This window comes from Chenopodium album, chromosome 14 (assembly GCF_948465745.1).
Source record: "Chenopodium album chromosome 14, dcCheAlbu1.1, whole genome shotgun sequence".
Taxonomy (NCBI): domain Eukaryota; kingdom Viridiplantae; phylum Streptophyta; class Magnoliopsida; order Caryophyllales; family Amaranthaceae; genus Chenopodium; species Chenopodium album.
In genome coordinates this window covers 49,411,686-49,426,676 of record NC_137847.1, presented here as the reverse complement: position 1 = coordinate 49,426,676, position 14,991 = coordinate 49,411,686, and the positions used below count along the sequence as shown (strand labels likewise).

The 14,991-nt window shown below is 32.0% G+C and overlaps 1 protein-coding gene and 1 pseudogene across 1 annotated transcript; both read right to left on the bottom strand.

Annotated features, from left to right (window-relative positions):
• Positions 1-1,405: 1,405 nt before the first annotated feature.
• LOC145579442 (NAC transcription factor 25-like) lies at positions 1,406-3,000 on the bottom strand. Its single transcript, XM_081636690.1, has 3 exons — positions 2,817-3,000; positions 2,380-2,693; positions 1,406-1,985 (listed from the first exon to the last, which is right to left on the bottom strand). The coding sequence occupies exons 1-3, from the start codon at positions 2,998-3,000 to the stop codon at positions 1,455-1,457; spliced, it is 1,029 nt and encodes a 342-aa protein (XP_081492816.1). The 3' UTR covers positions 1,406-1,454.
• Positions 3,001-13,764: 10,764 nt separating this feature from the next.
• On the bottom strand, positions 13,765-14,633 carry LOC145578235 (putative 2' cyclic ADP-D-ribose synthase BdTIR pseudogene; annotated as a pseudogene).
• Positions 14,634-14,991: the final 358 nt, after the last annotated feature.

Sequence of the window (14,991 nt, the reverse complement as noted above, 5' to 3'; positions counted from 1 at the left end):
AATTGAGTTGAGTTGAAATTCTAAACAACTTTATGACTTCAACAGAACACAACGCTTATTAGATATATATTTTTATATGAGATAGATGAAAAGTTTGAGAGAGAGAATGACGGATGAAAAGGAAAAAAAAAAAAAAAAAACTAATACAATGAATTAGGATTAATTTTTTTTTTTAAAAAAAAAAAAAAACTACATGGAAAGACCAACAGGAAACGTACACGTAATTGTAATTTGTGTTTAGAAATACTAATGAGTAGGTATAAATGTCCTTCAAATTGTGTGTATAGCTTTTAATTTAGAAATAAACACATTAGTCAAAAGACCACAATGCAATTTTACTATAAAAAATAGGTCATACATATAAAACAACATAACATAAAGCAGTATTTACGTACATTGAATTTGAGACAAAGCTATAAATAATTTTAAGAAAAATACAACCTAATTAAAAAGGAAAAATAATACGAAGTACGTAGTAAGGAAAGATCAAAAGTAAAAGATACATGTGGCATTATGGTAGCGGTTTATATTATTAAATACTATGTACTTCATACATGTGTTTATCCCTATCCCTATCCCTATCTCTCTTCTCTCTTATAATAATAATAATAAAAAGTAAAACGTAGGAGATTGCTCTTATGAATAGTGCACAGACCATTACATCCCTCAAAATGTTTGTTTACCTTCTTATCCCGATGTGTAATTAATTTTGCAATTTTTCTTAAGATCCATTAATTAATCTGAAATTAAATGGAGAAATGGAATAATAAAGTTTAGAATTTTCTAAATTTAATGGGGGTTATGGTTTAATTACATGACAACATTAGTCATTGGACAATGAAAGGTTGCTGATTTATGTGGGCGTTATTTTGAAATAGCTCAACTAAAGTTTAGAATATTGCACAACTACACAACATCCAATACATTTATCGTTTATATGCAAATAACTTTGATAAAATATTAATTATACAAACTGGCATAAGACATAAAGAACATCGTTAAAAATTCTTCTCAAAGGGCTAGTTATACCGCGCGCGTTGGAATCCCTAGTATTATTAAATACTATTAGTATATGCATATTTATTTATTTATTTATTTATTTATTTATTGATTTTATTTTGAAACATGCATAGTCATATATAAACCTTATATTAACGTGTTATTGCTCCAAATTCCTTTTATTTAATTTAAACTAACATGCATGTATTACTCTTTTTCTCTTTAGTAACAATGATTTAAGGCATAATGACATGCAAAACCAAAAAAATTACCCCTAAATGTGCAATAAACTATCAAAATCCTGTGTTTTCGAAGTAAAAATCTAACAATAATACATATAAAATTATAAATCATTAATAGCTATATGTGTATAGAGTGTACTTTAATTTCTTACACTTGTATTTGCTTCAATATGAGTATAAATTTCCCATGATTTTGATGAAGAAATTAAACAACTATGAATTCCATGTTCCACCAGAAAGCTGAAAAGGAGGCCTTAGAACACCATCACCAATGTTCCCAACTAGTAAGGGACTCCCCATACTAAAAGGGGCACCACTAGTATTATTAATCCCTTGAGGTAGTTGGCTTAACATTGATACAAATGATGAGCTATTTCCATCTGTCCCGGTACTCCCCGTCGTCTGATCGGATTGTGGGTGGTGGAATCGCCGGCCTGAGGATGATCCGACGGATCCCATCGGATCATCCCAGTATAGATGCTCACGCTTCTTGTTGTCATCCCCTTGCATTCCGTACAAGTCATGCCTTGAGGTTGAAGGGCCTAATTGTGTGAATTCATATATGTTTTGATCATTGTTAGTGTGATCCATTAGTAATGCATTAGAAGGTGTGTTTTTTGAGCATATTGTTCTCATTAGCTTTTGTTGCTTTATCATCTCCTCAATTAGATCGTCTCGTTCGTGTTCCATTGGTCTTTGAGTGTTGTTTTTCTTGTAAATTCGGCATAGAACCCAATCATCAAGCTAGTTATCAATCACCACAATAAAAGAGGAAGAAATTGTTTTAGTACATACAATACAAATATACCAATTTATTTATATTGACATGCGAAAAAATGCAACTATTATGGTGTATTGTAATATTATTCTAAATCATAAAAACAAAATTACTAATGAACTAACAAAATCAATTTTGATCATAAAAAACCAGTTTAAGTATTATAAGAAAGTTACGGCTTTAATCATTTCAGTTCGATGAAAATAAGGTGAATTGAATACGATCAATGGTCTAAGAAGTTATACATATTTTTTATACACAAGACATAGAAAACAAAAATTGAGCTCATCATAGCATGACTAACAAAAACAAGTGCAAATCATTGAAGAAGCTAAGCAAATAACGATTAAGCATACATACCCGAAGAGAGGCCTTCTTGGAGGGATGATCGACGAGAGGATGAGGAAGCTTGGAGCTAGAATTAGCATCAATAACGCGATACTCGTGCATAATCCAATCAGTTTTGATCCCTCTAGGAGGTTTACCACCATAGAAAACAAGAGCCTTCTTAACACCAACTTTTTGGTTACCATTAGATGTTAATATTGGCTTATCAGTTCCTGTAGCTTTCCAATAACCTGAAGTTGCGGCTCTATTTGGCCGGGCCCCATTTGGGTACTTCCGATCTCTAGGACTAAAAAAGTACCACTCTTGTTCTCCAAATATCGCCTTACCTAAACAAAATAATAAAAGAAATAATCATATCTATCGTATCATATCATAAAATAATCTTTATGGTACGAAAATTAAATATTAAATAATTTAATTGTTTAATTTGTATGCGTATGTACACGTACTAGGAAGCTCCCAAGGGTCGAACTTGTACAAATCGACCTCAGCTATGATCGCCACAGGAAGAGGCGAGGATGAAGCCTTTCGTTTGAGGTAGTGAACAATGAGTTCTTCATCAGTCGGATGGAATCGAAACCCGGGAGGTAGCTGAGGGTAAGGTTGTGTAGTTGAAGAGTCTGTGCTTTCCATAGTTTGTGTTGGTGATGAAAATAAAATGATATCATGTACATGTACAAGTACCTTAAAAAAAAAAAACTTTTTTATTATGATAATTTGGTCATGCCTTTTATAATAAAGTTGAAATTATGTAATGCCTTGTTTGGCAAATATAGTATTAATGTGGGTGGGAAATATTAGGGGGGAGGCAAAGGAAAGGAGGATTGGCTGGTGGGTTGCCACTCAAGTACCAAACTGTACCATTAAGAAGGCTACACGTGTAAGTGTGGGACCCCCCACAGGTAATGTAACAACCTTGAGACAAAGGTATGAGATATATGGGGGAGTTTTATCTCAACTATGAAAAATGAAACTACTTTGATCAAATATGTTATTGTCACACTTTTCTTATGCTTAAGACATGGGGACCACCTTCGTCGCCGCCTAAACATCTTGGCCATGAAACTGTTTTTTTTTTTTTTTTTTTTTTTTTTTTTTTGTGAAATCGCAATACTTTGATTGATAAGAATTTTAAAGATTTTAATGAACTTTGTTACAGAATGTTATACTTCGTATATAATAAGCCCTTTACATTTTTAAGTGATACAATATTACTTAATTTTGTTGTATAATATATTGTTAAATTATTCATAAAATAAAATATTATAATATTATCTTTATTAAAAAAAATTAGTAACGCATACTTGAGTATTTTGATGGTCAAACGCAAATATATGTTTTGCTACGCTTGAAAGTGTTATTGTAATGAATAAAAAAGGAGTATTTTGTACTACGTATTTACGTAATATGATATACTTCCTCCGTTCTTTTATTATTGCACTACTTGCCTTTTTAGGAAGTTTCACAAATATTACACCATTTCTTCATTAGGAAAAAAATTATTTGTGTTCACACTACAAATACCCAACATACCCTTACTTTTTCACAATTATATTTTAGTTTATCAATATGTCACATTGGCAATTTTGTATTTTTACCTTTCTCTCTCTTACTTTTTTCCACTACGAAATTCTTTGTAACCAACCCCTATGGTGCAATAATAAAAAAACGGAGGAAGTTTTTTTTTTCTTATTTAATTTTTCTTAAGGGTCTGTTTCGATTTACTGAATTGAACTGATTGGGGCTGAATTGAACTGAACTAAACTAAATAGAGGTGAAGTGAATTGTTTATGAGAAAAAGAAATTAGGAACTGAACTGAAATAAAGGTGAATAGAACAGGCCCTTAGTGGGGAAAATGTGTTATTACTTCTTGAAGATGTGAGGTTTTATTTTAGTAGAAAGTAGTAATTAAACTATTTTCGAATAAAGTGTGAAATACATGTTAAAAATTAAGTGAGAAATAATATAAAATTAGACATGCCTTTTACAGAAATGTTGAAACTAATTTGAGACGGTTTTATAATGAAAATGATGTTAATAATTTGATCCGTGACGAAGGGGATATATATATATATATATATATATATATATATATATATATATATATATATATATATATATATATATATATATATATTTTCAATTAATAGGTAATAATTAATCTAAATTTATATACATGACATATGCATTAAAGATCATAGTGCATCATTGATAATTGTATAAAGGTGCCTAAACCAATTGGTATTAATGGTATTTAGATGAGGTTATTTGTTGTTACGTCATGAAGTATATATTAATTGATTTAAGATATATTAATGTAAATCATAAAACTGTATGAATTATTAGAGTGTAACATAGATATCATGTCTGAGTTGATATCCACTGAAATCAAAGTAAAAGATCAAGTTAAACCAAATATAGGTGAAGCAAAGTTATTTCCATGCTTTATAAATGTCTCATTCTATGCCTAATAGGGCTAAAGTACATTATTGAAACCAAAGTACAAGGCTTAGTGGTAGTAACACGTATAACATGTGCTTTGAAACATTGTCAAAAACTCAAAATTAAATAGTTGAATGAATTTAATTATCTACCTAGCTAGTACATTAATTTGAAACATTGTCAAAGTAGTTTCTATGAGCCTATTATACATATTTACTTCAATCATCAAGTTAGTTTTTGTAGCTTTACATAGCTCATTATATTGCATTTTCAAGTAGACTAACAAAAAATAACAATGATTGAACTTTTATTGTATATTATATTATTGCAGGGAAACTGAATACGGCTCAAAATTAAAGTGAATGATTTAAAACCTCGATGGGTACAACTCAAATTAAACAATAAACTTAAATAAATTAAATATGATTTAATTCATTATCCACACACCTATTATTCTCAAAAACCAATAAAATCTCAAAAGAAAAAGTGTAATGAGAAAAGGAAATATGAGCAATCTCATAATCTTAAGTTGCAATGAGGCCTAACAAAATATAAAGCTTGTCTCTTTTAATTTCTTGTAATCAACAAGCATTCCATTTTATTTAATTTAATTTTCCACCTCTTTATTAATAATTTAATTTCTAGTGCAATGTCTCGAAGCATCACAATCAACAATGCCACCAAAGTTAGGCCTCGTTGTTTAAATGTTTCAACTTTACAAAAGGACCACACAATATAAAGATTACCTCTTTCAATTTCTTCTTTAAGTAAAATAACTCATTGCATCTTCATAATTCATTAAACTTTATTGCTAACTCTTTTAGTATGTAAAGATAGATGTGGTTGCCAACCATTGTTTGCTGATTATAGATAAACACCGTGTGACTAACTAATATATATATATTGACAGCTTATGATATTTTCTTATCAAGATTTAATTTTGTGGGTTGTAAGGCACCACCAATTAAGCTCCCTACATTGGCATCACCATATTAAAAAGGTGATTTTTGCATTAGTCAATTTTATAACTCATCTTATCATAACTTGTTACCTTTTTAAATACTAGAGGTATCTTGCTGAGTTGGATCATCTCGACTCGTAGATTATACTTAATTACTCGATTATGAGTTTGAAATTAAAGTAGTTTGCTTGGACATACTAGGTGCGCTTTCGAGTATATACTTTATGATAACATGACACAGCAGTTATTGAAGAAGGATGTACATCATACATTGCCTCTTTACATTGTCATCAACCCAAAAAGCATGTTAAGTTCACTGAATAGAAATTGCTGCAATTTAATTAACTTGTACACTTTTTGAAAAACAAAAAACCAAGAAAAAGAAAATGAAACATATTGCAATTATGATAGAACATAAGAATTAACACAACTGGGCCGCTCCAGGTGGGCCAAATTTATATCAAAACTATCAATTTTCTTGAATGGGCTAGTCCTTAGAAAATATTTCTACAGTTGGTAGCCCAATCATATAGGTGCTGAATATGGGCTACTTCTTTCGTGCGTATACACAATACAAGTCCAAATCAGTCCATGTGGGACCTTAGTTGAGGTCACTTATTACGCGGTTTACAAAATATACTTAAGGTTCTGTTTGAATTTCTTATTGTTTCATTTTTTATTTTTGAATGATACTTCATACATAATATCTCTGTTTTTGGTGGTTAAAAAGTCATAAGAGTAAAGGTGAGAATCAATCTCAGAATCTCTTGAAATCGGGAGAGGAGCTCTAACCATTTGAATTATTCCTCACTCTCACATGTAATATCTCTGTAAAAGAATTAAAATTAGTAAATCTTAATGTCTAACTAGTAGGAAACTAGGAATTTTATAGTGAATCTTAGACCCTGTTCTTTTGAGTTTCTAGGCAGAGCAGAGCAAATTAGATTTTAGCAGAGCAGAGCAGAGCAGATTTCAGCATTATTATTATTATTATTATTATAGAAAAATAATAAAAACCTACAAAGTCAAATGATTTACTAGAAATTAGTGGGAAGTCGAGATACAATCTGGGCCCCCACCCCTCTAGTTATAGCGAACCCGATCCTGTTAAACATGTGAGCAGCTGCACGAGCACCAATATCATGAGTTCTAGCGAACGTCTGAACCCGCTTCAACAACGCAACAACATACTTCTCTAATTCCCCCAATTAAAAAAAAAGAGAAAGGAAGAAAACCATAGCCAATAGCCCTGCAATGCGCCCCATACTTGTCCGGCATCCGTTGAGCCGCAACCGACACAACACGACCAGGAACGAAGTCAAACAACCCAGATTGAGTCAAAGGAGAAGACCCCGTCAAGTCAACACATACATCAAGGCCTTTATCCCAAGAATAAAGCAACACATCTGCTGGTCGAAGAGCCCCGTCGTCCCCTCCGATTAACTGAATGTTAACCTCCTTTCTTGCAGAAATCCCATACCGAAAACAAATATCAACAAGGGAGTCACGAACAACGTTGTGCCGATGTTTAATACCCACCATTCCAGCACAAGACACTGCATGATCCCCATAAATATCCCCATCAAAAACCCTTGAGCAAGCAGAACACGGGGTCGAAATGGAGAACAAAGGAACACCCAACCGGTAGCAAAGAACACAACGGTAAGTCTTACCATTCATAGTCTGACCCAAACCTAATACTATTATTATTATTATTATTTTTTTCTCATTATTATTATTATTATTATTATTATTATTATTATTATTATTATTATTATACCATTGATTTAGGTGAGTGAAAACATAAATAAATGTGTACCGTATTTAACATATGTTAATAATAGAAAGATAAAAGACAATAGTTTAACATCTTCAAATTATTACAACTGCATATCAAAATAAGAACATATGCTGAAAGGTTGAAACTATGTTACCTGAAATTATCTTCAAACAACATCTTCAAAAATTCAATAATTTCACAAACGACTCTCTCTCTCTAACCCTCATCTCTATCCTCCACCACCTCCACCGTTTCCCCTTTTCGCAGCTTCTGCTCGCCGGCGACTGGCGGGTTTTGCCTAGCCGTCGCCGGCGAGCCCAACTCTTCCGTAGTTTTCTTTTTTGCTATTTAATTTTCGTTTTTTTTGGTCAGTTAGTGAAGAACAGGGGTTCCTCTTCGGTCGTCCGTTATTTGGGTTCATCGTCAAGTTCTTGGCGGCTTGCTTCAACAAATCAAGAACCAAAGGCTAGTCTTAACACCGCCGTCGAAAGGAATTTTGTTAATTAATTCCCGATGGTAAAGGTAAAGTTAGGGTTAGGGTTTCCTCGTGTACCCAAGGTTAAGTTCAACGAGGGGTTCTTTGCGGTGCCGTTGACGGTTGTTCTCAGTGTGGGTTGGGTTTGTGCGGTTGGGCCGGTGAGGTTTGATCAAACTTCGTTGTCTTTTCCTTTGTTCTCTTGCAAGTTTGTTTGTATGTTTCTTTTAGTGGGTTGTTATTATTTTTGCTTTAGCCGTTTTTTGTTGTTTTTGTTTAAGAAGTTGCATGTTTTGTTGATTTGGTTTTTATTTTTCAATAATTCTCTTTCTCTTCTTGGTTATGAGTTAGAGTTCCATAGAGTAATTCTAGTTATGGAAGTTATCGAAGTGTTTTCATGGTCTTCGGAGCCTAGTTGGTGGGTTTTGAGGGTTGTAAGATTTAACAATCCCTTTTTAGTTGGGTTGGTGGTCCGAGTAGTAGCCTTGTTGGGATGTGAATGTGTTCCTCTGGTAGTTAAAACAGTTTTACTAGGGGAGAAGTTATTTGCGCAGGTGGTGGATGATTTTCCCTACATATGGAGTTTGCAGGAGGAGTGTGGTTATAAGGGAAGAGTTTGGTTTGTAGGTCTTGTTGCTAGGTTGTGGGATGATATATGCATTCAAACAATTGCTATCATCCCTTTGTTAGTTTGGGTGATGACAAGGTCAGTCATCGCTGTTAATCAAAATCTTGACGGAGGCTACCCATCTTTGATGTTTGGGTTGAGCAAAGTCCTTCATTTTCTTGTATTCTCTGTTTGTAGAGTTGCAAGAGGAGAACCTGCAATTGGATGCACGGTTTCTCAGAGAGTCATTAGAGTATATGACTCTATAGGTTTTGTTCCGGGACTCCTAGGATGCAGTTATGTTTTTCGGTCCCTAGGAGTGGAATGGTGTCATAGGTTAGTTCTTCAGCAACAAGGTGCATGTTTCGGGTCCTTTCGTCTCCCTACAATTTTTATTATGAGTTCCCATCGCTTTCAATGCCAGTTCGGGTTCTCTTCAAGGTTCGTGCTCTGCGCTCTTGGTCCATCTCGACTGTCTCAGTTCATTCGGCTTCTCTTGGTCCACAGTTTGGATGCGGTTTGGTCTTCTGGGTTGTTCGGACTCCGCAGCTCATGGTTTGCTACAAAATCGTTTCAGAATTTTGTTATCTTCGATCTTCCTGTACTAGTTCTTAGTGTGTGTAGGTTTTTTATGTTCATGTATTAGTCTATTTAGGTTGTAATCATGTTTTTATTTATATAATGAGTTGATCTTTGTCAAAAAAAAAAACAAAGTAGGAAAGATTGAAATTATGGTGCCTGAAATTGAGAAGGTGGTCTGTCTAAGGAAGTCCGACGGATGGAAGGGCGGCGGCATGGAAAGCTGCTGGTCTGCGGACGACGGGCGACAGGCAGCGACGGGTCGTCAAGTCGGCAGCAGGGTGAGTCGACAGGCTAATACTCGAAGGGTAATTGAGTTTCCCTTGTACATGGAAAGAGGAAATTTTTCTATACTTTGAATTGCATGCTTTTTTTTTTTTTTTTTAGAGCAATTGCATGCTTCCCTTGTAGCACTTTTATGTAGTATTTATTTATTTATTTTTCCAAATTTAAAAAAAAAACTGATTGGGTAATTACCTAATTGGGGATATTAATGTATAGGTTTTGGCAACAGTTGACCATAAAGTTGTTTGTTGAACCTTTTGAGTAAATAGGGTTGTTAGGAAGAACATATCTTTTGTTTAAAACCTTGTAGAATACAATTTTCATGCGTCTTGGCTGTAGTTTTTGGATGTATTTGGTGTATTATTAAGTAATCCTATTTCCTATTCTCTTAAAAAAAGGGTGACTATTTTTCAATTTTTTTGCACTTTTTTTTTTATTCTTTTTATATCATTAGTTTTTATTATTAAATAAAATTATGTATTTAGTATTATTATTAAATATTAAGTATTGCTTTTCAAAAAAAAATATTAAGTATTACTATTCCCTAAAAAAATATTAACTGTTATTATTATGCTCGATAAATATTAGAAATTGTTATTATTTTTATTTCAAAAAAAAAAATTATTATTGTTATTATTAATTTTTTTTTTGAAAGAATTTTTATAATTATTAAAATTATTATAATAATATTATTAATGATTATTAATAATTATTTTCTTAAAATAATAAATTATTATCATCAATACAATATTAATTATTATTATTTTATTATTAATTATTATTTAAAAACAGAGCAGAGCAGAGTAGATTTGAGTAGAGTAGAGCAAAGCATAACAAATTTGATCTGAGCAGAGCAGCTCTAAAGAATAGTGCCTTAATGTTTAACTAGTAGAATATTACTAGGTTAGAACCCATGCAATGCACGGTTTATATAAAACCTATTTTTAATTTGTACATTTTAAAAATAAATTGCTATTATACATGAATATAAATAAGAATTACATACATTTTGTAATTTTAAAATTTTTCATTTTCATCAAAATTATGATATAGTATCTGTTCAACATCGTCTAATTCATAGTTCAACGTAGAAGGTCATTTATTAGTGTGCTATTTTAAATTGTTTCAATTTCCTACGATAAATTGATAGGTTTTAGTTGTAATGTAGAACTTTCTAATATTTTAATTTCAAAAATCTTAAATATGATAGTTGTACCAAAAAAAAAGATGACATCATCATTGCATTTAGGCGGGAATTTTTTTTATTAAGAGAGCGACACGTGGGTAGTGGTGACGTCAACATCTTCTGTTTTAATAATAGTTAATAGATTAGATCAATATGACATTATGACCCATCCTTTCTAAAGTAAATCTAAAATTTAAAACTAGTCACTACAATATACTATCTCTATTTCATATCATTTGCATGCAACTTTGAATATTTTTTATATTTAACAAATTAATACCCAAATTTGTAAATAATATGAAATAGAGATAATATTCCGCAATAAAGATCAATCTTAATCCAAATAAAGTGTTTAGCATCTCTACGGGAAGAAAGTCCCACCGAGATGTAAAGAAGCGAATTTAGGGGACAAAGTTGGTGGGCACCTTAGAGAAAAAGTGAGATTTGTCCCTCTTTATGTCCCTTCTAAGTGCCCAAAAGGCCAAAACATTGCCAAAGTGAGAGAATTTTTTTTGTAGAAGTTCAAATACATGCAGAAAGCAGGTGGTAATTTCTCTTGCACTTTCGAAGACCTTGAGAATATTTGAGATTCAGAACATTAGTCCTAGAAAATTCCAGTGAAACTTAACAATTTACCATTTGACCAACAATGTAGCCCAATAATTCTCATAATTATAAACTTAGCTGATGAATGATGTGACTTATTATATGATTGATGATTGACTGATATAAAAAGGGGTTGATATTCAAATTGAGTTTTGTTTCATTGGGATACATAGATAATGGATGATGTTATATATCTAAGAAAGTGATTAGACCAAGTAAATGACTAATTAAGCCATAATATTAAACCGTAGTTACTTACTCGGTATCACTTTTTTTCTTATTGGCGGTAAAAATTTGTCATTTAATTTATCCATTTACCTTTATTTAATACTCCGTATAATATTTTCATGAAAGTGTGATGTGTTAAAGTAGTCTGTTGCAAATAAATAAAAACAGAGGGAGTGTATTATGTAATGATATACAGTAGACAAATATGAGTATAAAGGTTTTCTCTGATGTACAATAGACAAGTATGAGTATAAAGGTTTTCTCTGATATACAGTAGGCAAATATGAGTATAAAGGTTTTCTCCAATTGTCATTCAAAATAGTCATGTGTTGAAAAGTAATTCTAAATTTCTAACAAATTCCATTGTCTGCTAATCACGCTTTTTGAATCACATTTGGAATGCATAATGGCATAATGCCGATAACCTTTTTTTGTTTTTTGTTTTAATAAAGTGGTAAGAGTTTAATGATTTTTTTAAAAAAAAATTCTATAACATTGGCTCGTATTTTGCTCCTTTTTCACATACGAAGTACATACGCTTCATACATGATTAATTGAAAAAACTTTATTGAAACCCTTTATATTTAAAAGAATTGTTCCACCTTAGAAAAAGAGGAGTAAAAACATCATCTTATAAAATAGATGAGCTATATTTTTTTATTCTTTTTTGAGAAATCTGGTATATATTAATTATAAGTTTATCACCAATTGATTTTAGTATAGAATTCCCTATAGGCATGCAATTGGATTGAATACATGTCTGTTGAGCCCATGAGAAAACCCACATGTGAGTGATGTGTTGTCCCACATTGGTTGTATTTATAAGTTAGAGTTTGTATTGGGATATGTATTGCACGTTGAAGAAATAAGAAAGTTGTGTCCACTTTATAAGGCTAAGGGGCTACTCCCCTCATTGCCATATGGTTTTGAGGTGGAACCTCCTTGATCGTATAAAGTGGATAGTTATGATGAATGTGGCCCAGGCCCGTTTATCATTGTATCAGAGCCAAGTTCAGTTGTGTTGTGATCTCGGCCAAAGGCTACTCCCCTCATTGTCATATGGTTTTGAGGTGGAATCTCCTTAATCGTATAAAGTGGACAGTTATGACGGGTGTGGTCCAGACCCGTTTAATTTATCAATGTCCTTCCCACATTAATTAATAGTTAAAGGAATTTAGGAATATGAACGCTATGGAAATTTTCAGTAACTAATCAGAAATTAATTTTAATAGAAAGGATTGGATGATATTCGTTGCATGCATTGGTTTGTACGAACGATCATCTTATGATTGTTACTTTGCAGCTAATAATATGTTTAGTTTGAGTTGAATAAGTTGAACTCTAAATAATTTGTAACTTTGTATATATCGGCCGGCTAAAGGGTAGGAAATGAACCAAGGTCACGGATTTTACAACAAAGTAACTTAATCATGTATGAAATTAAAAAGGCATTTTAATGAAGATCATGATCCTTTATTGTTTATCTTAAAGAGAATGGAGAGCTTATTGATGAACGAAACCAATAATGCAACTAAATGAAAAAACTAATTGAACACAATTTTTTAAGCCCAATAATATATTTGTTCAAAGAGGAGGGGTTATATGACTAGCTTTATTCAGTTCATTGTTGGAAGTCCAATGTAAATGCAATTAATGAAGAAATTGTTACCACCCCCAAATTGCATGTAAAACAAGAGGAAATGTGGAAAGAAGTTAAATTAAAATAATACGTATATTGTCTTATATGAAAGAAATGGAGGTAGAATGTCTAACATATATATATATATGAATTTTAGCTATCTGGCTTAGTCAGGTAACTTAATGTCAGTTAATTTCACAATGAAACAGTTATAATTTGTCGTGTATATGTGCTTTTATGTGGTCAAACTATGTTTGTCATTCAATTAAAGATTAAAATAGCTTATATCAAAGAACAGAGGGATTATAGTCATCTTTCTCATGAATTTCAAAACAAAATTAATTAATTACCATATAAATTAAAACTTTCTAACAACTAAAAGATTTCAAATGAAAGAGAAAACATCTGATGCATTAAACAAGAGACAAAGCAAACTTTAATACATAATCGGGATAGGTCTGCACAAGGTAATAACACTCCCAACATTGTTCTACACGAAATGACACCAACCTAATAAGCTCGATAGAAGGTTTATTATCCATTTTCCTATACACGGAGAAAAATTAAACATTAAGACAAGTTTAACAACGATTTATTACTTGTACGATTTAGATAGAAGGTTCAGCCGAATTCCCATCATAATATTTGGTTATTTTGTGTTTAAGGTACTCCATATCTTCTTCATTCTCATGAAATGCTTGAAGAATTGCCTTTGTTGCCTCTGCCATAAGCCCAGCCCAATCCCTGCAACAATTGATTAGTGATTTTAGATTAATACAAAAAATTTAAAAATTAATTAATATGTTGATAAGTAACATAAACTACATAAAATAATTACGTACATTAATTACTTATCAACACTATGAGATTATTCAACCATCAATTAAATATTTTACAACAATTTTACCCGAAAAATTATTTTTAAAATTAAAAATAAATTTTTTTTTTATTTGAAATAAAATAAATTTTTTTAATTTAGGACTAACCCATTTTTCTTACTATCATATGATACCCCAACAATGTATCTACACTCCTCAATAGCTTGACCAAACCTTTCAATTTCATTTCTCGCCCAAGTACCATCATCAATAACTTGGAGTGCGGAGGGATTCACATCACAAAAGATGGGCACAATCCTCTTCTTGCACTCTAACATCAAGGCAAGTTCATGCAAACAAAAAAAAGAGTTACAATAATTTTCAGAGAAAATTGCCACCCCAACCCTACACTCCTTGACTGCAGGGTCGATTTTCTCAAAGAGCCTATCCCCGGGTTTCATGCTCTTACTATCTAGAAAGGGGTGGTATCCAAGACCTGAGAGATGGTGATACAGAAGACCAGCGATGGTCTTCTTTGTATCAGTCCCTCGATGGTTGATGAACATGTCGTAGGGTGGTAATTGGGTTGAAGGGTGGTCGGAAAGGCGGAGGACTTTGTTAGCTGAGGCTAGGCCTTTGGTGATAATTGAACGTTGCATGGCTCTCTACCCTAGTTTAGATTTTTTTTTTTTTGACAACACCCTAGTTATTTGTTATGGTGTTACTGTTCTGTGTAAAGTTAGTGAAAATGACAGGAGTAAGAGCCTGTTCTCATACGATTATTTATAGTTTAGTTTAGTTCAGTTCAGTTCTAATAAGTACAGTTTAGTTTAGTTTAGTTCAATTCAGTTCATCTCATAATTTCCTTTTCTTATAAAATATTCATTTCAGTTCAGTTCAGTTCAGTTCAACTCTAATAAGTTTAGTTTAGTTCAGTTCAGCTCATTTAAGTCAATGAGAACAGGCCCTAAATATAGAGGGATTTTTCAGATTTTTTTATTTATTTTTAATATATAT